Source organism: Halichoeres trimaculatus, unplaced genomic scaffold, assembly GCF_033239565.1.
Source record: "Halichoeres trimaculatus isolate MK-OKI-2021-1 unplaced genomic scaffold, fHalTri1.1 fHalTri1_scaffold_13, whole genome shotgun sequence".
Lineage (NCBI taxonomy): Eukaryota > Metazoa > Chordata > Actinopteri > Labriformes > Labridae > Halichoeres > Halichoeres trimaculatus.
Window position 1 is genome coordinate 1,474,454 of NW_027437191.1, and position 24,253 is coordinate 1,498,706.

General features: G+C 44.2%; 1 protein-coding gene across 2 annotated transcripts in view; it reads right to left on the reverse strand.

The window, feature by feature from the left end:
• Positions 1-24,253, reverse strand: part of disp1 (dispatched homolog 1 (Drosophila)) — a 111,569-nt gene that overhangs the window by 5,781 nt on the left and 81,535 nt on the right. For both annotated transcript variants that reach the window (XM_074685116.1, XM_074685117.1), the window contains 6 exons: positions 23,367-23,396; positions 20,423-20,546; positions 19,672-19,799; positions 9,507-9,601; positions 1,863-1,960; positions 186-1,775 (listed from right to left, as the gene is read on the reverse strand). In XM_074685116.1, coding sequence (XP_074541217.1) covers positions 186-1,775; positions 1,863-1,960; positions 9,507-9,601; positions 19,672-19,799; positions 20,423-20,546; positions 23,367-23,396 — 2,065 coding nt within the window. The remainder of the gene's footprint in view (positions 1-185; positions 1,776-1,862; positions 1,961-9,506; positions 9,602-19,671; positions 19,800-20,422; positions 20,547-23,366; positions 23,397-24,253) is intronic.

Below are 24,253 nucleotides of genomic sequence, written 5' to 3' on the forward strand. Positions count from 1 at the left end.
ACCCAAACTGGACTGACCCAAACTGGACTGACCCAAACTGGACTGACCCAAAGTGGACTGACCCAAAGTGGACCACTTGTTGGAAACACCATTACAACTTTTACACATCTAATGTCAGAAACTGTTTACTCCTGCTTGGTAGCAGTCTTTGTATCTTCAGTGTGCGGTCCACCTGCAGTACTGACCTGTTTGAACGTCTCGATGAAGCAGCTGGTGAAGTCCTGCTCCTCAGACTGAAACACGAAGCTCTGATTTCTCAGCTTCTGGCAGAAGTTTAGGATCCAAAGTTGAGAAGCTGGACTTGCAATGTTGAAGCTACTGTCCAGCATCAACTTGCCCTTGTTTTTGGGGTTCAGAGGGTCTCCGTTATCCACAGGTGACACACCCCAAATAATGGTGATGGGCATGTGCAGATCCTCGCCATGATGCACCCTCTCAAACATGAAGAGCTTCTTGTACTCTGCATCGTAACGCTCAAACGGATGAGAGGAGCGAAACACCTGAAACTCTGCCAGCTCCAAGGACGGGAGCTTCATCTTAGGGTTGACACAAACTACGTAAGCTCCTCCCACAGTGATGGCCAGGAACCAGAAGAGCCAGAGGTAGCGTAATTTGATGACAATGCAGGGGAGCACCTTCTCGAAGAACACTCTGGATGTTTCTGAGACGGTGAACAGACACTTGCTGGCTTTCTGACAAAGGCACGTCCAGAACATCCTGCTTCTGTGACCTCCCTCCGGGTGGGACGGTCTGGAGCAGGGGAACAGGTTGGGCAGATAGCGTTCATGTAGCACCACCACAGCAGGAAGCCATGTGACCATCAGAATATAGTTCACTAAGATGGCGGTGCCGGCGTAGACACCAAAACATCGTATGGCCGTGATGTTGCTGATGTAGTTGGCGTAGAACGCTGCTGCTGTGGTGAAGCTGGTGACGAACATGGACAGAGCTGCGTGTTGGAGAGTCACACTGACTATCTCTGCCAGCTCAGCGTGTGGCTTATCTAACTTTGTGTAGTTCCACACGTCACACAGCACGAAAGCATCATCGGCCCCGATGCCCACCAGAATGATGAGAGCCGTGAGGTTCATGAAGGGGAAGAACTCAAAGTTGAAGACCATTCGGTACAGGAAGTACGACACGATCAGCGAGCTGATGATGGCTATTATGGTCATGAGTGTGATGAAAACTGAGCGTGTGTACACACACATGACCAGCAGGACGATCACGATGGCTATGGCAGGATACACCGTGTCTGTGAGGAGGTAGTCCTGAAAGAGGTCGTGTTTGATGCCGAACTCGATGCCTGTGATGGTGGTGATGCCGTCTGAGGAGTTCCAGTTCTCGAAGTTGTCTAAGTAGATGTTCATCATGGACTGTCCCTTCTCCGTGGGGGAGAACAGCATGCTGTATTTGAGCACAGGTGGAGGATACTCCAGGCTCTTTGGACTCAGGAAGTCTTTGTCCACCAGGAAGTGAAGGATTTGGTAAACGGCGTTGTACTTGGTGCATTTCCGGGGCACGCTGGCACACTTGAGTTGATCTTTCCGTCGCAGAGCCATGTCCCAGCAGTCGGGGGCCAGAGTGCCGTTGTGGTAGTACTTAGCACAGGAGCGCAGGATTTTGAGCGTGTGTGACACGTCCCGCTCTGTGATTTTCTGGCAGGATGATCTGTTGGTCAGCACGGCGATGTAGTTGCCAAGAGTCCAGCTGGGACAACAGGAAGCATCGTTGGTGCGCTGACAAAGGTTCCAGTAGTCTCTGTGGGAACGCACCTGGGAACAGAGAACCATCATGAAACACACACTGAGAGGGACTAAATCTGCATGAATCCGCAGCTCTGAGACACGACCTGTACGTACCCGTGTGTTGTCCAGACTGCACATGGACTTGATGGCCTGGATACTCCACAGGTTCTTCCCCTCAGCTGATGTGAAGACAAGCCTGGAGTATCTGTCACCTGATGAACAAAGGAGTCATTCATTCATCCATTCATTCACTCACCCCGCCATTCATTACTCTGCGGCACTGCTTAAACTTTCTACATCCAACCTGGAGCAAACCTGAAATGCAGTTTCATTCGAGAATATTTCAGCTCTTTCCAGGGTTTCAACAAGTCACTTTTAAGATTCTTTAAGACTTTTTAAGACCACAATGAAGATAATTTAAGACCCGTTTCACACCATCACCTTTAAAAAAGGTACAAGAGAATAGGAAACTCATAAGGCAGGGGTTGACACTCAGGTAAATTTGTCCTTGGGAAGGTCAGTTGTAAATAAAATTTACTGGCCTCAGCATTCAAACCAGTGGCCCAGGAGCATTTTCTGACATCCTCCATTAACTGTTCGCTAATCTTTTCTTTGTTTACATTTTAAGCAACCTCCCCTGGCTTTAATCGCAAACCAAAGGTTTTGAATATATTTTACCAGCAAATAGACTAAAAAAAACCCTGCACTGCAATCTGTGTTCAGTTGTTCGATTTGTTGTTGTTAGTGCAGTGGTGGAAACTGGGGGAGAGACTGAGGTTACATTTGTGCCACCAGAAACTGAATTTGAATTTAAATATTAAATTTGAAAAGTGTGATGTGTAATGGAATTTAACACGTTAAGAATATATAAATATTTTTCATTGAATTTGAAATTATATTTTTTTTTAATGAAAATTCATCTCTTTTTATACATTTAATTCAAAAACACCAAATATAATTCAATTCACAAAAGGCAGATAAAGTTTTACAATTCAATTTCAGTTCAGAGCGGCACGACTGTAACGTCATCTTGTGCCCGTCAGGGAGACTAATTGAGCACAGATTCACAGACACTCTCTACACGTCCGCAGACTCTCCTGTGGTGATTTGTCTCATCAAACTCCGAAATGGGAAGAAGGAACTGGGAGTGACGTCTTCTCCAAATCAGAGGTTAGTCAGAAAAAAACATGCCAATATACCAGGGCAATTATGTTAGCCAGTGTTAGCACGCCCTGCGTTTTAGTTCACAAATCCCACACGAGGGGTGTAAGGAACACTGGAGCAGCATTTCTACAAATATAAGTTGAACAATACTATGTTCACGGCTGATTTAGTGTTACAAACATTTGTCAGAAGTGCTTTTTGAACTGCTTAAACTGTTTAGAATGGGGGGCAGTCATCTTGGATTGTGGGGGGTGGTGAGGATCCTCCGAGTCTCCCCACGATGTTGTCTCTCCCATACTATTTAAAGAGGTTTTCCCTTGTATAGGGCAGTCAGTTCTGGCTATCATTAACAGCAGTCTGTCTTCTGGGGTTGTTCCCCTAAGCTTTAAACATGCTGTGGTGCAGCCTCTTCTTAAGAAACCTGGCCTTGATCACAGTGTGCTTGACAATTTTAGGCCTATTTCCAAGCTTCCCTTCATCTCTAAAATCCTAGAAAAGGTTGTTCACTTTCAGTTAAAGTCCTTTCTGGATGAGCATGAGGTCTTAGAGCAGGGATGTCCACCTCGTGCCATGGAGGGCCAAGAGGCTGCAGGTTTTCCTTCCAACCAAGAACTCCACCAGCTGATTCCACTGATTACCTCACCTTCAAGCAGAGAGCAGGGGCTAATCAGTGGAATCAGCTGGTGGAGTTCTTGGTTGGAAAGAAAACCTGCAGCCTCTTGGCCCTCCATGGCACGAGGTGGACATCCCTGTCTTAGAGGTCTTTCAGTCTGGTTTTAAAACTCTTCATAGCACCGAGTCAGCTTTATTAAGAGTTTTTAATGAGTTCTTAATCATTCTTCTTGCTAATGACTCTGGTCACTATGTCATTCTCGTTCTGTTGGACCTAACTGCAGCCTTTGACACTGTGGACCACGATTCCCTGGTGGCTCGGCTAAGCCATTTAGTAGGTATTGGTGGTACGGCATTGCTGTGGTTTCAATCATATCTGGCTGATAGGAGCCTGAGTGTAAAACTTGGTAACTCAGAGTCCAGCCTTGCCCCTCTGCCGTATGGGGTACCACAGGGGTCAATTTTAGGGCCCCTGCTTTTTTCTTTGTATTTACTGCCCCTGGGCTCTATTCTCAAAAAGCATGGCATCTCTTTTCATTGCTACGCTGACGATAGTCAGATATATGCCTCTGAAAAACAATGACACCTTCTCTGTCACTCCTCATCTGGCATGTCCTGAAGACATCAAGGCCTGGATGGGTTTAGACTTTTTACATTTTAATGAGAAAAAAACAGAAGTGATGGTGTTTGGTCCCAGTGGCCCGTGTGACCCCCCTCCTGTGGACTTGGGCCCTTTGGCAGACTATTTAAAGCCAACAGTATCAAACTTGGGTTTAAAGATGGACAGTGATTTTAAATTGGATCGTCAGATTAGCTCAGTGGTGAAGTCCAGCTTTTTTCACATAAGGTAGCTGGCTAAAGTGAAGCCTTTTCTTGCACAGCAGCACTTTCAAACAGTAATCCACGCTTTATTACATCTTGGCTGGATTACTGTAACACACTGTACCTGGGAGTCAGTCAGGGCTCCCTCCCACGTCTCCAGTTGGTGCAAACACAGCCGCTCGGCTTCTAACTGGAGCACGTAAGAGGGAGCACATTACTCCCATCCTGGCCTCCCTCCACTGGCTGCCTGTGCATTTTAGAGTCCACTTTAAGATTCTTTGATTTGTTTTTAAATCTTTAAATGGTCTGGCCCCCGTGTACCTCTATGAGCTCCTCCATCCCCACGCTCCTTCTCGCTGCCTCAGGTCAGCTGATCTGCTGCTCCTGGAGGTACCGAGGTCAAAGCGTGACTTCAGAGGTGACAGAGCTTTTCCACTCGCTGCACCCAAATTGTGGAACGAGCTCCCCCTCCACGTAAGACGAGCCCCCTCACTGTCCGCTTTGAAAAAAGTCTTAAAACCCATTTTGATTCTTTGGCTTTTAACCCAGCTTGAGACTCTGCTCATGTTTTACTGTTTTATGGTTTGTTTTAGTTTTAATTAATTGTTTCATTGTTTTAAAATATTTTTAGAACAATGTCACAATTTATATTACAATGTGCACCTTTGTTTTAATGATTTTTTTAAATTTACTTATTTATTCCTGCACTACTTTTATGTACAACACTCTGTTTCAGCTGAGGTTGTTTTAAAGTGCTTTATAAATAAAGTTGAGTTGAGTTCATTTTCTAACTCACTTTGAGGAAAGTTTGTGACTCTGATCATATTTATGCACAATGTGAGGTGGAGCCGTCCCACTTTTTGGGACCCTTCCGCATGGGTGTCAGACTGAACTGATCCTATCTCGGAAGGTGGAGCTACAACACTGCAGACCATTGATTGGTCAAAAGAATGGTCACTTCCTGTGTGACAACAGCTGCTGTATTTCTCCTGGCAGCACACAGTCTTCTCTGAAACAAAACTTAATTGATCTTTGTAACAAGGAGACACATGCTAATCGCAAAAAAGACAAATGAGATGAGTAGACTTAAAACTTTCCTTTTTGATAAAGCTTACAGTTAGAGCTGGATCAGGTCTGAACCAGCTCTTAGTCATGCTGCTATAGGTTTAGACTGCTGGGGGGAACTGACACACAGGGCTCCTGTTTCCCTCTTTTTCTGTCAGTCTAACTTCTAGTCTTACTGTCCTGTTATAGTTACTGACCATCCACCTCTCTGGGAGGGTCTGAGTTTGTCTTGTAGGTTCCTGGGGGTCGGTGAAGAAGACGGCCTGCTGCTGTGCTCCTGTCTGACACCAGCTACTACAGCTTTGGATTTGGCCTGCTGGTTTCACCTTAACTGTCGCCACAGCGCCAAACCTCAGACTGTGTCTGTTTCTCTCTCCTTTTCTGTGTGGTGTGTGTGTGTGTGTGTGCGTGTGTGTGTATGTATCCCTCTCTCTCTGTTACTACCCCCCCTTCTCTCTATACTTCTCTCTCCCACTCTCTCTCCTCTATCTGTCTCTCTCTAACCCCATCAGTCTCCTCAGATTTCTTTCTAACATGAGTCTGGTTCTGTCCGAGGTTTCTGCCTGTTAAAGGGAAGTTTTTCCTTGCCATTGTAACTTGCTAAATGCTGCAAAGTCCTGTACTCATGGTGGATTAAGATGAGATCAGACTCCTTATCTTGTCTTGATGTTGGGTTTCTGATAATACAATTTTATTAACATTTAGGGGTCTAGACCTTTAAATGTTTTTAGAAAGCGTCTTGAAATAACGTTTGTTATGATTTGGCGCTATATAAATAAAGACTGATTGATTGAATCGTTGAATGTCTTCCATTGTTGCTCTTTGTTTACTGTGCTGTGTATTTCTTCTTCATGTCTTATTATGGTCACTTCTGCTGGTCCCCAGCCCAGATAAAGGAGGAGGGTTGATATTTGGACATAAAAACCAAGAATGGACAGAAGAAAGTTGATTTGTAGTTATTAACATATTTATGATGTTGTGTTTTTCCTGCTTTCTGTCTCTCCACCTCATTTCTCTCTCCTACAGAGTCCATGACAATTACATACAAATGGATTATTCTGCTAATTAGACAGCAGCGTCATTTAGTGGCTTTCAAGCCGCGTTTCCATCAAGCAGACTGGTTCGTCGCAGCACAGCACGCATTTTGTGGCGTTTCTACTGACTTATCCCGGGACAGATCCCTAAAAACCGAGATGAGCCGGCCCACTTTTTTGGGACCCTTCTGTATGGGTGCCAGACTGAACTGCTCCGCTCTCTGAAGGTGGAGCAACACACTGCAGACTGTTGATTGGTCAAAAGAATCCTTTCTTACCCCGACAGCGGCTGTACTTCTCTTGGAACAACACAGACTTCTCTGAAACAAAGTTTGATTGCACTTTGCATCAAAGAGCTACATTCCGATCACAGAGGGGACCAAATGCGGCATGTTTTCCATCTGTGCTCTTTGTTTACTGTGTCGCGTATTTCTTCTTTGTTGGATTTGATAGCAGGTAAGCTGCTACGGCGTCGCGCTATTGTTTAAAGAGGGCACAGTTTGCTGTGGAAACGCAAACAGGATCAGGCTTAACTGTACCAAACAGTCCCAAACCGTACTGAACCGACCTGGGGGGTATTCCACGAAGCTGGCTAAAGAAGGCTGGGCTATCGCCGGTAAGCGTGGCTTGAATAAGCTGCCACTTCAATCTTAGCTGCAAGTCGTTCCACTAACGAGGCTCAGCTGATTTTCAGAGACGCTTATTCAAGCCAGGCTGATCTAAGCTGCGGCTAAGCGCGCGTCCGCGGTAGATAAAAAGCCCCGACGTGTCGATTGTCGAAATGACCAAATCATGTCAAAACCGAGAGCGGAGACGTTTCCCTCAGCGGAGAAAACACCCTCATGGAGTCGTATGATGACTACAAAGTGAAAATCACATAAAAGGGTGACACGGTGGCAATTAATAAAGCCAGAGACACTGCTGGTTCAAGAATATCATGCTTTTGTGTCAAATCAACACTGACTGTTTCTGCTGAGTTTGATTACCCTTTTTCTTCTCACTCTGAAGCTCCTCACACTGCTGTGGCCCAGAGGAGATTGGTCTTGATTAAATTAAAGCTGTTTATATATATAGGCCTATATACTTCATGGGGTGATGTTTCATCAAACACTGACTAAAACAGCAGAAAAAGACATGTAGATGAGATGTCTTTTTTTTTTTTATTAGAGATGATTCAGCTGTCAGATGAGATGTGTCAGTGATACAGTGCCCTGTATTTAAATAAGGAGGAAGACACAAAGTTATGTCACCATGTGGAATCACCTTTACATTATCATCATGATCAGAATGGACCGCCGGTAAAGGAGGATATTTCTATGGAAAATTGTGGCTGTTGTCACCTTTTATATCATAAGACAATTTCTGCCTTTATTCTGTTATATGTTGACTGTACTTTGAGGGAGACAGAAGAAAGAAAATCAGTTATTTCAAATACTTACCACAAGTGGGATCGAACCCACGCCGCAAATAAAACATGGATCACCGTGCGTCTGTGCCCTACTCTCTACCCTCTCAGCCACCAACTTTCCTGCCGTATGGATAGACAGTCTAGTATCTGACATGTCTTGACTCACGGTTATTCCAGTCTAGTATAACTGGGGCGGTTCACCTGTCAAAGGATCACGCAGGTGTCCTAAGGTGAGCTCAGGGAGGACGGAAACCTCCCGTGGAGCTGAAGGACAAAAGCTCACTTGATCTTGATTTTCAGTATGAATACGGACCGTGAAAGCGGAGCCTCACGGTCCTTCTGACTTTTTGGTTTTTAGCAGGTGTCAGAAAAGTTACCAAAAGGTCTCAGTTTATGTTTCTGAACAAGAACATCATCTATTACAGATATAGATTAATTTAATGTGACACCTGCAGTTCACAAGGCGTCTTTTAGAAGCCGGTCGGACCTTCTCTGAGACGCAGCTAAGGTAAGCCTGACGTTTAGCCTGCCCGGGACCAGGCTAGTCGCACTGGCTAATTTACCATGGTTACCAAGCTACGCTAGCCCTAAGCCTCGTTTGTGGAACCCAACTCTCGCTAAAGTTAGCGCGGCTAACCCAAATAAGCCAGGCTTTGAGCTAAGCCAGCTTCGTGGAATACCCCCCAGGACTGCTTGGTGGAAATGCGGCTGTTGTGACTTCTGGGACAGCAAACAGAGACTTTTCTTACTGAGGAGCTGGTATGTTGAAACTAGCAATGTTTCACTCTTTAGCTTTAATGATGTTTGAAATGGGAAACAGCCTCATTCTTTTAGCTTTTTCAGGACCAGACATGACAGAATGGATTAAAATAATCTGGGGTGTTAAAAACAACAATGTACACTGAACCAAAAACCGTGACCAGGAAACCGTGATAGAAACCGAACCGAGGATTTTGTAAACCGGTACTTAAGTTCTGTTGTTGTTGTTGTTGTAGTAACGTCAAAGTGTCCTCAAAAATCAAAACATTTAAAGTGAGACTAAGGTTTATCCATTTGTTTTGAATAAAAGTAACATTGATACATTTTGAGACTATTTTAGAATTTTAGACATTTTGAGGCCTTATATCAAATTATCTAATTTAAGATGAATAAAAACATTTTCAAACCTTCTGGTACCCTGTCTAACTTATCTTAGATTATGTTCCTGAAGACCCTCTGTCCTTGAATTTGTAACAGCTGAAGCTGTCAATAGGACCTATGGACCAGTTATAAAGAAGACTGAAATGAGTACTGCAGCTTTCACCCGAGTGAAGATTTCACATCTCAGTGACGAGATGAACCAAGTCTAGTGCCTTTCTGTTCAAGTCACCATCAATAAATATCTGGGAGAAATCACAGAGGGGGACCCTCATTCACAATGATGCTGAGCGCAGACACAAATCACAAACAGCACAAGTTGAAAACCTGGAGTGAGTAAAATCTATAAAACAAATGAAATTTGTTTGGTTAAATAATACAAAAACCCACCAAAGTTTACAGCTAAGGTAGAAAAAGAGGAAATCCTCATGATCTTTTTAAGTTCATTTTTCAAAGAGCTCTCCTTTAATTCATGATTGTTTCAGTTGATGTGTGCACTGTTTCCTGAAAGCCCACCTGGAACATCACAGAAGAAATCTTTACTGAAGTCCCACTCTGCCTGGCGCTTGTCTCTGTCAGAGTGGTCCTCAGGCCACCGGGGCTCCTGGTGGCTGCAAGACAAGGAAAATGATCACTGACCCCACCCAAACACGAGCTGTGTCTCATCAGACCAAACGTTAACTTTCTAAACCTCATATTGTCAAACATCAGGGCAGGATCTGGTGTACAGCACATCAACACTGCTGGACAGATACTGGGCTAATACTGGGCTAATACTGGGCTAACACTGGGCAGATACTGAGTAGATACTGGGCTAATACTGGGCAGATACTGGGCAGATACTGGGCAAATAATGGGCAGATACTGAGCAGAAACTGAGCAGATACTGAGCAAATACTGGGCTAATACTGGGCAGATACTGAGCAGATACTGGGCAGATACTGAGCAGATACTGGGCTAATACTGGGCAGATACTGGGCAGATACTGGGCAGATACTGGGCAGATACTGGGCAGATACTGGGCAGATACTGGGCAGATACTGAGCAGATACTGGGCTAATACTGGGCAGATACTGAGCAGATACTGGGCAGATACTGAGCAGATACTGGGCTAAAACTGGGCAGATACTGGGCTAATACTGAGCAGATACTGAGCAGATACTGGGCTAATACTGAGCAGATACTGGGCAGATACTGGGCAGATACTGAGCAGATACTGAGCAGATACTGGGCTACTACTGGGCAGATACTGGGCTAATACTGGGCAGATACTGGGCTAATACTGAGCAGATACTGAGCAGATACTGAGCAAATACTGGGCTTATACTGGGCAGAAACTGAACAGATACTGGGCAGATACTTGGCTAATACTGGGCAGAAACTAAATAGATACTTGGCAGATACTTAGCAGATACTGGGCAGATACTGGGCAGATACTGGGCTAATACTGGGCTAATACTGGGCTAACACTGGGCAGATACTGAGTAGATACTGGGCTAATACTGGGCAGATACTGGGCAGATACTGGGCAAATAATGGGCAGATACTGAGCAGATACTGAGCAGATACTGAGCAAATACTGGGCTAATACTGGGCAGATATTGGGCTAATACTGGGCAGATACTGAGCAGATACTGGGCAGATACTGAGCAGATAATGGGCTAATACTGGGCAGATACTGGGCAGATACTGGGCAGATACTGGGCAGATACTGGGCAGATACTGAGCAGATACTGGGCTAATACTGGGCAGATACTGAGCAGATACTGGGCAGATACTAAGCAGATACTGGGCTAAAACTGGGCAGATACTGGGCAGATACTGAGCAGATACTGGGCTAATACTGAGCAGATACTGGGCAGATACTGGGCAGATACTGAGCAGATACTGAGCAGATATTGGGCTACTACTGGGCAGATACTGGGCTAATACTGGGCAGATACTGGGCTAATACTGGGCAGATACTGGGCAGATACTGGGCAAATACTGGGCAGATACTGAGCAGATACTGAACAGATACTGGGCAGATACTTGGCTAATACTGGGCAGAAACTGAACAGATACTGGGCAGATACTTGGCTAATACTGGGCAGAAACTAAATAGATACTTGGCAGATACTTAGCAGATACTGGGCAGATACTGGGCAGATACTGGGCTAATACTGGGCAGATACTGAGCAGATACTGGGCTAATCCTGGGCTAATACTGGGCAGATACTGAGCAGATACTGGGCTAATACTGGGCAGATACTGGGCTAATACTGGGCAGATACCGGACAGATACTGGGCTAATACTGGGCAGATACTGGGCAGATACTGAGCAGATACTTGGCTAATACTGGGCAGATACTGAGCAGATACTGGGCAGATACTGGGCTAATACTGGGCAGATACTGAGCAGATACTGAGCAGATACCAGGCAGATACTGTGCCAATACTGAGCAGACACCAGGCAGATACTGGGCAGATACTATGGATGGGTACAGAATATGGTACTTTTATAGGTACCGACCGAATCCTGTAGGTACTACCAAGCACTGATTCATGTAAAATCAAACGGTACCATGTTTGGGTACCTAAAGGCATTCTTGTGACTGTGAGGGAGTAGAAGAGTAGAGGGTTTTCCATGCCTGACATGAACACAGCATTGCATGCAGAAGAGCTTGATGACATCAGTATCTGCCGGTTCCATCAACAAAGCAAGCATGGCTGATCGAAAGCGTTCAAAAGTGTGGCTCCACTTTTCAAAATGCGATACAGATTATGCTCGCTGCAATATTTGCCATGCAAAGTGCAAGGCCAGCGGTGGAAATATGTCCAATCTGAGACAGCACCTTGTCAAGCATAAGATTTATCTGAACGCGGATGAGTGCAAGATTTTCGATAGCCTCCGATCCACGGCTACGGCTACAACTTCTACACTCGTTAGCATGCCTGTGGGAGTTAGCGACTCTTCGTCTGCGGCCAGCACCATGGGAGAGGAGATGACTTTCACAGTTGGCGATGACAGCTACATTGATGATAAGCGTGAAAGTCAAGCATCATCCTCCTCGTCTGCTCCAGGTAAATAAGCCCAGTGTTTAAGATGATATTGGCTTGGTTTTTTAACTTGCGTACGTTATCATTATCACGTGTTGTTATCATTTACAGGTCCATCGGACCCGTTGTCAACCCGCCCAACAGTGAAAGTTAGAGCTGCAACGCTGACTCCTTTTACTAAGGCCAAGGAGTCAGCCCTTGCTCGACAGAGGACAGCCGAGTGTCACAGGGCTGTGACTGCCTTCGTTGTGAAAGGATTGTTGCCCTTTACAACAGTCGACACCCCATGGTTTAGGTAAATTGAATATAATTTAAAGTCAGTGAAATTAGTATAAAATTTGTGATGTTTGTGTGTGTGTGATCTGATGAAAAAGCAGTTATGTTTATCATTGTTTTATTGTTGTTATTTGTATTAGGGACATGACAAGGGCCCTGAACCCAAAGCACACCCCCCCAACAGAAAGGAACTTTACAACACATTAATACCAGCGTGGTATAATGTTGAAAAGGTTAATGTGAAGGAGGAGCTGAAAGCAGCAGATCATGTTGCAGTGACTGCAGATGCATGGAGTAGTGTGGCTCAAGATCACTACATCACGGTGACTGTCCACTATGTAGTGGAGGATGAGCTCAGGGAGAAAGTCCTGCACACAAGAGCAGTGTATGTCTCCCAAACAGGGTCTGCTGTGGCTGAAGAGATAGACAGCATCCTAGATGACTTTGAGGTGAAGTCCAAAGTGGTAGCCATTACCGTTGACAACGCTGCTAACATGGATGTAGCTGTCAATAAAATGCATGTCATGAAGATGGCGTGTTTTGCTTATACCCTGAACATAGCAGCCCAAAAGCTGTACAGTGTGAAAAGTGTTGCCAACTGGTCAGGGAGGATACGGGCTGTTGTGCTGTGGCTTAGAAGAAATAGTCTTGCGAAGCCTGTCCTTAAAGAAAAACAGAAACTTCTAGGTAGGTGGAAGGTTAATAAAACATACGAAATGTTCATATCTGTACTATTTTGGACATAAAGATTTTAAGTAATTCCACCATTTATTACATTTATCTACATCTACATTTTTTCAAGTATGTTAAACTGAGGCAGTTTTTTTTCTGTCTGATCAAAGGCCTTGATGACCATTCCCTCATACTGGATGTGAGAACCAGATGGAACAGTCTCTTCCTGATGGTGGAGAGGTTCATAGAACAATACCCTGCCATCCAGGCTGCTTCGAGGGACCCACGCATCAAGAAAGCTATGGACAGAGACAGATGTAGCAAAATTGAAGTAAAAAGTCATGATAGAACCAGTGACAATAAATAGATAAAACACTCATTATCAATTTGCACTTTGGATTTCATTCCCAGATTAGAGAGAGTGTCAGATGATGACATAAACAAGTGTGAAGACTTTGTGGACACCATGAGAGTCCTTTACACGACTGCAGTCTCATCTGATAAGAGTGCCACTGCTGGGCAGATCCTCCCAATCCTGGACGAACTGAAGGCCAAGTTTGAGGTGAAAGATGATGATTCTGCATTCAAGAGAGCCATCAAGGAGAAGGTCTGGGCAGACCTCTCCCATCGTTACTCAGTATGTAGTTAATTGTCACTTTGAATCAATTAATCACTTTGTTAATGATCAACTTGATGGTGCAATTATTCACACTTAAAATGCAAAATAAAAGTTTGTATGTTTAATGTTGTTAGGAGGAAGAAAACGAAGAGCTTCGGCAGTTCCTTGAGGAGGCCACTGCTCTAGATCCTTGTTTTAAGGTGAAGGTTCATGATGAGGCTGTGTGGACCCGCCTAGAGAATGCAGCTGTTGCCCTCTCAAGTGGAGACAAGGTTTGTTCATTGTGGTTGCAATATGGACAACTGGACATATGTGTTCTCCTCTAATACAATCATATTGTTTTTATAACTTGTTGTTTATGCTTTATTCAAAGGTTGGACAGGTGACGCATCAGGAGGAGGAAAGAAAACACGAGCAGCAGGAGGACGAGGAAGACAGGTCTGAAGACGAAATGTTAGCAGCACCTGTAAGAAGAAAGAAAAAACGTTCAGCTCTTGGGGAGCTTTTCGAGGATGAAGACCAAGCAGTGCTTCTACAGACTGAGGCAGACATCGGTGCACCTTCGACTCTTATAGAAGAGAATAAAAACAATCCTAGATTCCTTTTCAGCACTGTAGCCAGGCTGACAAACAGTCATAGCTCTACTGAACCATGCGTTCCTCTATCGCTTAGCAGTGAGGGCTTTATGAGCTTTTTTAACAATAAGATATTAAAAATTAGAGATAAAATTAGTAGCGTGTTACATGCAACCGTGATAGAACCTTCGATCGATGGCGAATTTGCGGAAACGTCGCTTAGAGCTAATATACTCCTGGACTGCTTCTCGCCTGTGGACCTGTCAGAGCTGGATTCAACTGTCACTTCAGCCAAACCATCAACTTGTCTTCTGGATCCCATCCCAGCTTGGCTGTTAAAGGAAGTCTTTCCCTTGGTCGGATCTTCTTTACTAAGGATGATTAATGCGTCTTTACTGTCGGGCTACGTGCCCCAACTTTTTAAAGTTGCTGTTATTAAGCCTCTTCTTAAAAAGCCTACACTTGATTCAGGCTCTTTTGTCAACTACAGACCGATATCTAACCTCTCTTTCGTTTCTAAGATCTTGGAGAAAGTTGTTGCGAGTCAGCTCTGTGATTTTCTTCATAGCAACAGTCTTTTTGAGGTCTTTCAATCTGGGTTCAGAGCTCACCACAGCACTGAGACTGCGCTGCTGAAAGTAACCAACGATCTACTTTTGGCTTCGGACAGTGGTCTTCTTTCTGTGCTTGTCTTGCTTGATCTTAGTGCCGCTTTCGACACTATTGATCATTGCATTCTTCTGAGGAGATTAGAGAGTCTTCTTGGTATCTCAGGAACCGCTTTAGCCTGGCTTCGATCGTATCTTTCGGATCGACATCAGTTTGTTCATGTGAACAACGTCTCTTCTTCTCACACCAGGGTGCAATATGGAGTTCCTCAAGGTTCAGTGCTCGGACCGATTCTTTTCATCTTGTATATGCTTCCTCTCGGCACTATATTGAGGAAACACTCCATAAACTTTCACTGCTATGCAGATGACACTCAGCTTTACTTGTCAATGAAGCCTGAAGAAACCAACCGCTTATCTAAACTTGAAGCATGCCTCAAAGACGTAAGGTCCTGGATGAGCAGAAACTTCTTACTGCTGAACTCAGAGAAGACTGAAGTCATTGTTCTTGGACCTAAACATCTCAGAGAAGCTTTCTTGAACAACATCGCCGCCTCTGACGACATCAGCTTGGCTTCCAGCACCACTGTCAGGAACCTGGGAGTTCTTTTGGATCAGGACCTGTCCTTTAACTCTCACATCCAACAGGTCTCAAGGACGGCATTTTTTCATCTTCGCAATATCAAGAGAATTAGACACATCTTGTCTCGGAGCGACGCTGAGAAACTGGTCCATGCTTTCGTTTCTTCTAGGCTGGACTACTGTAACTCTCTTCTATCCGGCTGTCCTAATAAGTCTATTAGGACTCTTCAGCTGGTTCAGAATGCTGCCGCTCGGGTACTGACTTGGACTGGGAGGAGAGAGCACATCTCTCCAGTGTTAGCGTCTCTACACTGGTTACCTATAAAATCTAGGATAGAGTTTAAAATTCTTCTTTTGACTTACAAAGCGCTTAATGGCATCGGGCCATCGTATCTTAAAGACTTAATTGTTCCGTATAATCCGTCTAGGTCTTTGCGTTCTCAACATGCTGGTCTGCTCGTTGTACCTAGGGTCTCTAAAAGTAGTATGGGAGGTCGAGCCTTTAGTTATCAGGCTCCTCTTCTTTGGAATAACTTACCGGTTGAGGTCCGGGGAGCAGACACGGTCTCAACCTTTAAGAGTAGACTTAAAACTTTCCTTTTTGATAAAGCTTACAGTTAGAGCTGGATCAGATCTGAACCAGCTCTTAGTCATGCTGCTATAGGTTTAGACTGGGGGGGAACTGACACACAGGGCTCCTGTTTCCCTCTTTTTCTGTCAGTCTAACTTCTAGTCTTACTGTCCTGTTATAGTTACTGACCATCCACCTCTCTGGGAGGCTCTGAGTTTGTCTTGTAGGTTCCTGGGGATCGGTGAAGAAGACGGCCTGCTGCTGTGCTCCTGTCCGACACCAGCTACTACAGCTTTGGATTTGGCCTGCTGGTTTCACCTTAACTGTCGCCACAGCGCCAAACCTCAGACTGTCTGTTTCTCTCTCCTTTTCTGTGTGGTGTGTGTGTGTGTGTGTGCGTGTGTGTGTATGTATCCCTCTCTCTCTGTTACTACCCCCCCTTCTCTCTATACTTCTCTCTCCCACTCTCTCTCCTCTATCTGTCTCTCTCTAACCCCAACACAGTCGAGACAGATGTCTGTCTAACATGAGTCTGGTTCTGTCCGAGGTTTCTGCCCGTTAAAGGGAAGTTTTTCCTTGCCATTGTAACTTGCTAAATGCTGCAAAGTCCTGTACTCATGGTGGATTAAGATAAGATAAGACTCCTTATCTTGTCTTGATGTTGGGTTTCTGCTAATAAAATTTTATTAACATTTACGGGTCTAGACCTGTAAATGTTTTTGTAAAGTGTCTTGAAATAACATTTGTTATGATTTGGCGCTATATAAATAAAGATTGATTGATTGATTGATTGATTGACCTTCGTTGGCTGAAAAGACCAAAAACAAACTGCAAATCTACCAGAGCATTCCAGCAGTCCTCAGCTCAGTGCATCCACTCTCGTGGTGGTGGCAGGAGAGAGAGCAAATGCCTTTGCTGGCCAGCTTGGCCAAAAAATATCTATGTGTACAAGCATCCTCTACTCCATCGGAACGCGTTTTCTCCACAGCAGGGGATACTGTCAGTGTTGAGCGGGCTCGGCTCTTGCCCGAGAAAGTTGACATGCTAGTTTTCTTGAAAAAGAATTGCACAAAGGATTAAGATAAAACATTAAACAGTTGATGTCAGATAATGACAGAGTAAGTTCTAATTTGTGCATTCTGAGGAAGAAACCCAATGCCTAGTTACAGTTTATTTATTGAATTGTAGTTAATTTTAGTAATGGATTTTGGTGTTACAGAAATTTGTGACACAACTACAATGTTACAGGACAAACAGTTGAATGTTGTTTTGATATATTTGTTAAAGTTTCTATATTAAGAAATAAATGTGTTAAAAAGAAAAATTTTGAGATTTTGTTATTGAACAATTTAATATTTATTATCACATTAACACAAAAAAGTACCGAAAACAGGTACCGTTGAGAACCGGTACCGATTAGTGGGTACCGGGAATCGGTACCGTATTGGTTCAAATGTGAGAGGTACCCTTCCCTAGCAGATACTGGGCTAATACTGTGCCAATACTGAGCAGATACAAGGCTTATACTGGGCAGATACTGAGCAGATACTGAGAATATACTGGGCTAATTCTGGACTGATACTGGGCTGATACTGAGCAGATACTGAGAATATACTGGGCTAAAGTTGGCTGATACTGAGCAGATACTGAGAATATACTGGGCTAAAGTTGGCAGATACTAAGCAGATACTGAGAATATACTGGGCTAAAGTAGGCAGATTCTGAGCAGATACTGAGCAGATACTGAGTAGATACTGGGCAGATACTGAGCAGATACTGGGCAGATACTGAGCAGATACTGAGCAGATACTGAGCATATACTGAGCAGATACTGAGCAGATACTGAGCAGATACTGGGCAGATACTGGGCAGATACTGGGCAGATACTGTGCCAATACTGAGCAGATACAAGGCTTATACTGGGCAGATACTGAGCAGATACTGAGAATATACTGGGCTAATTCTGGACTGATACTGGGCTGATACTGAGCAGATACTGAGCAGATACTGGGCAGACACTGAGCATATACTGAGCAGATACTGAGCAGATACTGGGCAGATACTGGGCAGATACTAAGCAGATACTGAGCAGATACTGAGCAGATACTGAGCAGATACTGAGCAGATACTGTGTAGATACTGGGCAGATACTGGGCAGATACTGAGCAGATACTGGGCAGATACTGGGCAGATACTGGGCAGATACTGAGCAGATACTGAGCAGATACTGGGCAGATACTGGGCAGATACTGAGCAGATACTGGGCAGATACTGGGCAGATACTGGGCAGATACTGAGCAGATACTGGGCAGATACTGGGCAGATACTGGGCAGATACTGAGCAGATACTGAGCAGATACTGGGCAGATACTGGGCAGATACTGAGCAGAAACTGCTGCCTGAGTGTTGATCTTTATATGACTTTCACCTGCTCAGCTCCTCGTTAACTCAAACATTTAATCAGCCAATCACAGGGCAGCAGCTCAGCAGCATGAAGCCACGCAGACACGGTGAAAATTAGCTGTTGCATTTTAAACTGAGCATCAGAGTTGAGAGGAAAGGTAATTCAAGAGACTGTATATGAGGCATCAACTGGGTTTTTAACCAACAACCATCCCTGAACACACAACACGTCCAACCTTGAGGCAGATGGGCTACAGCAGCAGAAGACCACACCAGATGACCCTCCTGTCAGCTAAGAACAGGAAACTGAGGCTATAATTCACACAGCAACAGCAAAACTGGACAATAGAAGATTGGAGAAACGTTGTCTGGTCTGATGAGTCTGGATTTCTGCTCCACATTCAGATGGTAGGGTCAGAATTTGGCCTCAACAACATGAAAGCATGGATCCATCCTGCCTTGTATCAATGGTTCAGGCTGCTGCTGCTGGTGTAATGGTGTGGGGGATATTTTCTTGGCTCACTTTGGGCCCCTTAGTACCAACTGAGCATGGTTTAAAGTCCACAGCCTACCTGAGTATTGTTGCTGATCATGTCCATCCCTTTATGAGCACAGTGTACCCATCTTCTGATGGCTACTTCCAGCAGGATAACGCTCCATGTTGCTGGCATCACGTTTAAAGTAAACATGTGTATTTAAGTACAGAAAAATTCAGTTTCAACACTTTACAGTGTTTTATTTAAACTTATTGTCATGTTTAAATGTCTCAAACAATAAGTGACTCTGTCTTTGTTGGCACCTGAACAGTATGTAACCATGTCACGGAGGTGGAGATCAAGTTATATTTATTCAGAGATCAGTTCTTGTCAAAGACGGACTGGAGCTTCAGGACTGGACTCTCAGGCTGTTGATGCTCATACTGAGACAAAAAGGAGGTGAAAACTGCCTGAAGTTATGTTTAAAGTCACAGAAGTGACAAGTCAGTCTGATACAGTCGAGCTACTGTTGTTTGAAACACAGAGCCCCTATGAGAGAGCTACAGTGGACCACGGTGGAGACTGAGCTCCACTCGGTCTCCTTTTCTTTCATGAAGGAGGAAGCATGTCTATCATCAGTATCCTCCATTTCTTCAGAGTCCAACACGGACCTTGTTTGTGTTTTAGCACATATGGTTTGGGTTTCTGTCAGTCACAGGTAATCTAGATGAGGAACCTGGGCTTTAGGCTTGTGTGAGATTGTATCTGGACCCAGTTTTTAGTCTGGAGACCGTAGGAGGACATAGTTCAACACCAGAAACTCAGATCAGAAGAGAAGGGAAGAGATGATTTGGACTTACTTTTTGGCCTGTTCGTCAGCATATTTAAACGGGTAATTGGCAAGCGTAGCTTTGTAGCCTGTGTTCTTCACCATGTTGCTCCATGTGACCAGCCGCTGGCCAATTTCTGTTCCCCGAGGCTCGAAACCCTGTTTGTAAAGAAAGCATGAACCAGCTTAAGACTTTTCTAAAATGCAAGCAAAGATGGTGAAGGTATTCATCATTCCAGAGCATCCGTTCAAACTTCACTTTTTTTAACAACTTTCTGAATTCACTTGTTTCGCCTGGTGAAAGAAGCTTTATTTCTCACATCAATAGAGCAGATATAAAAATATGGATGGACTTTTTGCTCATGCTGCCCTCACACAAAAAGGGTAGTTACCTTTTTAATGAGAAGTGAAAATCTGTCTCAGATTTTTTTTCTTTACATTTCTAAATGTCTCGGCTAGGGCTGCACCAATCCAAGTTCTTAAACATGCAATAAGGAGTCTCCACACACTGTCGTGAAAGACTTTTAGTGAGGCGACTGTTTGGTTTGGAATTAAATGGAGATCAGATTGAAACACGTTTTCTTTTTTCAAGTCAACTTTTTACTGGATACCAGGGGCAGAGGTAAGGCATTTATCAGTGGAGTTACATAGCCCTACTGTATGAAATGTGTATGAAACGCCCGGTGCGCCAACGTATCTGTAGGCTAACGTGACAAGGTGACCATAGGATACACACGTTGATGACTTTGATTGAAGTGTAAAGCATGTGGGTCCGTACTTACTCGCAGCGGGTCCGAGAAGTCTGGCAGATCTGGCACCAGGATGCCGACTAAAGCACACACCACGATGAGCACCGTGCACACCCCCAGCACCACCACGGGCCAATCAGCTATCAGCTCAGCATAGCTGAAAACAAAGAAGAGGCTTTAGGTTAGACACAGCAGGGCTGCAGCAGTAACACGTGTCAGTTCAGTTAGAGAGATAAGGTTCAGAAACACAGCAAAAAACTGAAAGCTCATCAAGTGTTTTTGTCTTATTCTAAGTAAAAATTGGCTTCTTCTACTTGATATGAGCCACATTCAACTGGTAAGTCCAGAAAAATGTCTCGTTTCAAGTAGACGTAGATCGACACGATTGATCAATCTGCCGGCAGAATGATCAATCGGTGTGGATTTCCTTAATTTCGGGGGATCAGTGATCAGTGATAGGTGTTGGTGATCGGTGATCGGCCCATCCTTACATATTAAACTGATCTTATATACCTCCAGGAAGGTCTTACAGCCAGCCTTTGTTGCATTTTGCTCTGACACCTAAAACTCAGGACACGTTATTGGTTGTTAAAGTTAAAACATAAAGATTTTATTGTTTTACAGGTATTGTTCAATGATTTTCAATAAAATAAGATTGGAACATTGAGCTATATGCTGTCAGTTATATAAGATGAAAAATAAAAATTGGTTTCAGCCCAAATCGGTATCGGCAGGTCAGGCTTTTTAAAGATCGGTGATCGGTGCACCTGATCACCATTTTCGAGTTTCAAGTTATTCAAAGAAAAAAAAGAGGTCTTAAATGCTTATATCAAGTAAAAAAAAACTGCCAGTGGAACAAGAAAAAAATGTGCAAAAAAATCTGCTTAAAACTAGAATGTCTTTGTACAAGTAACTTTTCTTTTCTTCCGTTGGCAGAGTGTTTTAACTTGTTACAGCAACTCAGAGCTCATTTGTCTTAGAATAACTTGAAACAAGACATTTTTCTGGACTGGTCAGGAGAATGTGGCTCATATCAAATCTATAAAGACATTTTTTACTGAAAATAAAACAAAAACACTTGATAAGATTCCAGTTTTTTCCAGTGCATCAGTGTGCTTTTTGCTCCATAACTATGTGTACCACAATACTTTGACTTTCACTTCCTTTAATGTCATTACACTAATTTCACAGCAGTGCATTTGGAATGAAATGTCTTTGCATGGCCTCCTGAGTGTTGTCAGACAATATTCACAATGAAGACAGTATAAAATATATAAATATATGGTACATCCATCAATCAATCAATCAATCACGTTTATATAGCACATTTAAAAACAACCAAGGTTGACCAAAGTGTTGCACAGTCTTAGAACACAATCAAATAAAAGCAAGTTTTAAAATGAAATAAAATAAAATAAAATAAAATAAATAAAAATAGAAATAAAAAAATGTGTTAAAAGAGAATAAAAACAGTGAAAACAACAAAAGAGGACCCCATAATAAATAGAAAAAAGGTAAAATCATGGATGTCTTGCTCAGCTAGTATTAAAAGGCAGTGCAAAGAGGTACATGAAATTAATACAAACAGCTATGAATACAAATACTGTTGACATAAATATTTACATGGGATATTGCAAAAAATAGCAGCAGTTGACCAAAACAGCAGCAGTGAGTTAAGCTAAAATGGAAGTTTAATACTGGGGTGCTAGATTTAAATAGTTGTGGGTATTCATGAGGAAACAGTGTGTGTGCATGTCATTGATAAACTACTATGCTGAGTTTGGACCAGGTTTTGATGTCTGCAGCCACCTCTCCTGCTGCTCTGCTGTCTGAACACACTCTGAGGTCATGCTTACATACACACCCAGACACACGCACACGCACACGCACACGCACACGCACACACACACACACACACACACGCACGCACGCACGCACGCACGCACGCACACACCCAGACACACACACACGCACACACGCACACACCCAGACACACCCAGACACACACACACACACACACGCACACGCACACGCACACGCACACACACACACACACACACACACACACACACACACACACACACACACACACACGCACACACGCACACACCCACCCAGACACACCCAGACACACACACACGCACACGCACACGCACACGCACACGCACACGCACACGCACACACACACACACACACACACACACACACACACACACCCAGACACACACACACACACACGCACGCACGCACGCACGCACGCACGCACGCACGCACGCACACACCCAGACACACACACACACACACACACACACACACACACACACACACACACACACACACACACACGCACACACACAGATGCATGCACAGAGAGGCCACGCACGCCTGTTTGCTGAATTGCACGTCTGGCTGCTCCACTCGTACTGGGAATCCACAATTTGTAACTGTGCTGTTAGCTTCAGTTTCATTTAGGTTTTAATTTCTATGGAGCAGACAGAGGAGAAAAACGTTTTTCTCCCAGCCAGCAGTGTGAACTCTTTATCTGTCAGTGTGGAGACTGCTACTCTTAGACTGAGTATTAATGTGATACATTTTAAAACCTGCAACTCGTTCTTGCAGATTTCTGTCCTGTTTTTTTTTTTTTTTGCTGATATTTCAGTTGAAGAGAATGTTGATACAAAGTTCTTTGAAAATCAAGACAACCTGGGTTTAAATCCCCTAAACAGCCAGACCAGAGCACGGACAGTAGAGTGCAGCAGTGTAAGGGAAAGATGAGGAGTTCAAAGTTTCTGCTAAACAGAGGAGGTCAGGAACAGCCAGACCAACGGCCCACGCCAGTAACTCTCATGACTCAGCGTTGAGGAATGACGGCTCTTTGGGGGGATTGATAGATGGGTGACATGGAAGAGGGGAGGAGGAGGAGAGGGCTGTGCAATCCACAGCATCGACCTAGGGGAAACATTTAGGCAACTCTTACCTTTTGGGGAATCGGATGGGCCGCGCAGGGCTGAAAAAAAAAAAAAAAAAGATAAATCAGGTTTATATTTGGAAAACCTAGCAACAGCCAATCCAAAACAGACCTGCACCTTTCAGCAGGAGTTCTCATCTTTTCACTTCATGCTGTTCACTTGTCCAGCAGCACACACCTCCATACCCACCCATAAAACCACAGGTGGGATCTAACCCTGAACGCCCTGCACCCTGCACCCTTCACCCTGCACCCTGCACCCTGTGGTAGGACACTGTGACACTCTCCCATCAACCCAGCTATAAACGGATGCAGGACAATATTGGGTTTTTGGACAGCTGTGGCTCAGTGGTAGAGTCACTGCCTCCCAAGGTTAGGAAGGTTGGGGGTTTGATTCCAGCTCACAGAGTCACATGCTGAAGTGTCCTTGAGCAATACACTGAACCTGGATTTGCTCCCACTGTTGGTCAGTGGAGTGTGAACTGGTGTGGATGTGTCAGTTAAAAGCTGAAAGTTCCCATAAGAAACCTCTACCATCAGTGTGTAAAGCGCTCTGAGTGGTCAGAGAGGCTGGAAAAGAGCTAGATAAGTACTGGTCCATTACCACGTTGACAATTTATTCATCTGAGTTTTAGACTTTTTTTCAAATATATTTTTTCATCTCACCTCTGTGCTGGGCTCCTTCATAGCTACATATTCAAATAAATGAAGTTACAGAAATTACAACACATATGTGTGCCATACACACACACACACACACGCACGCACGCACGCACGCGCACACACACACACACACACACACACACACACACACACACACACACACACACACACACACACACACACACACACCACTTTCACAGCCTGAGCTCACACACTGCTAGCACAGCCTCCAG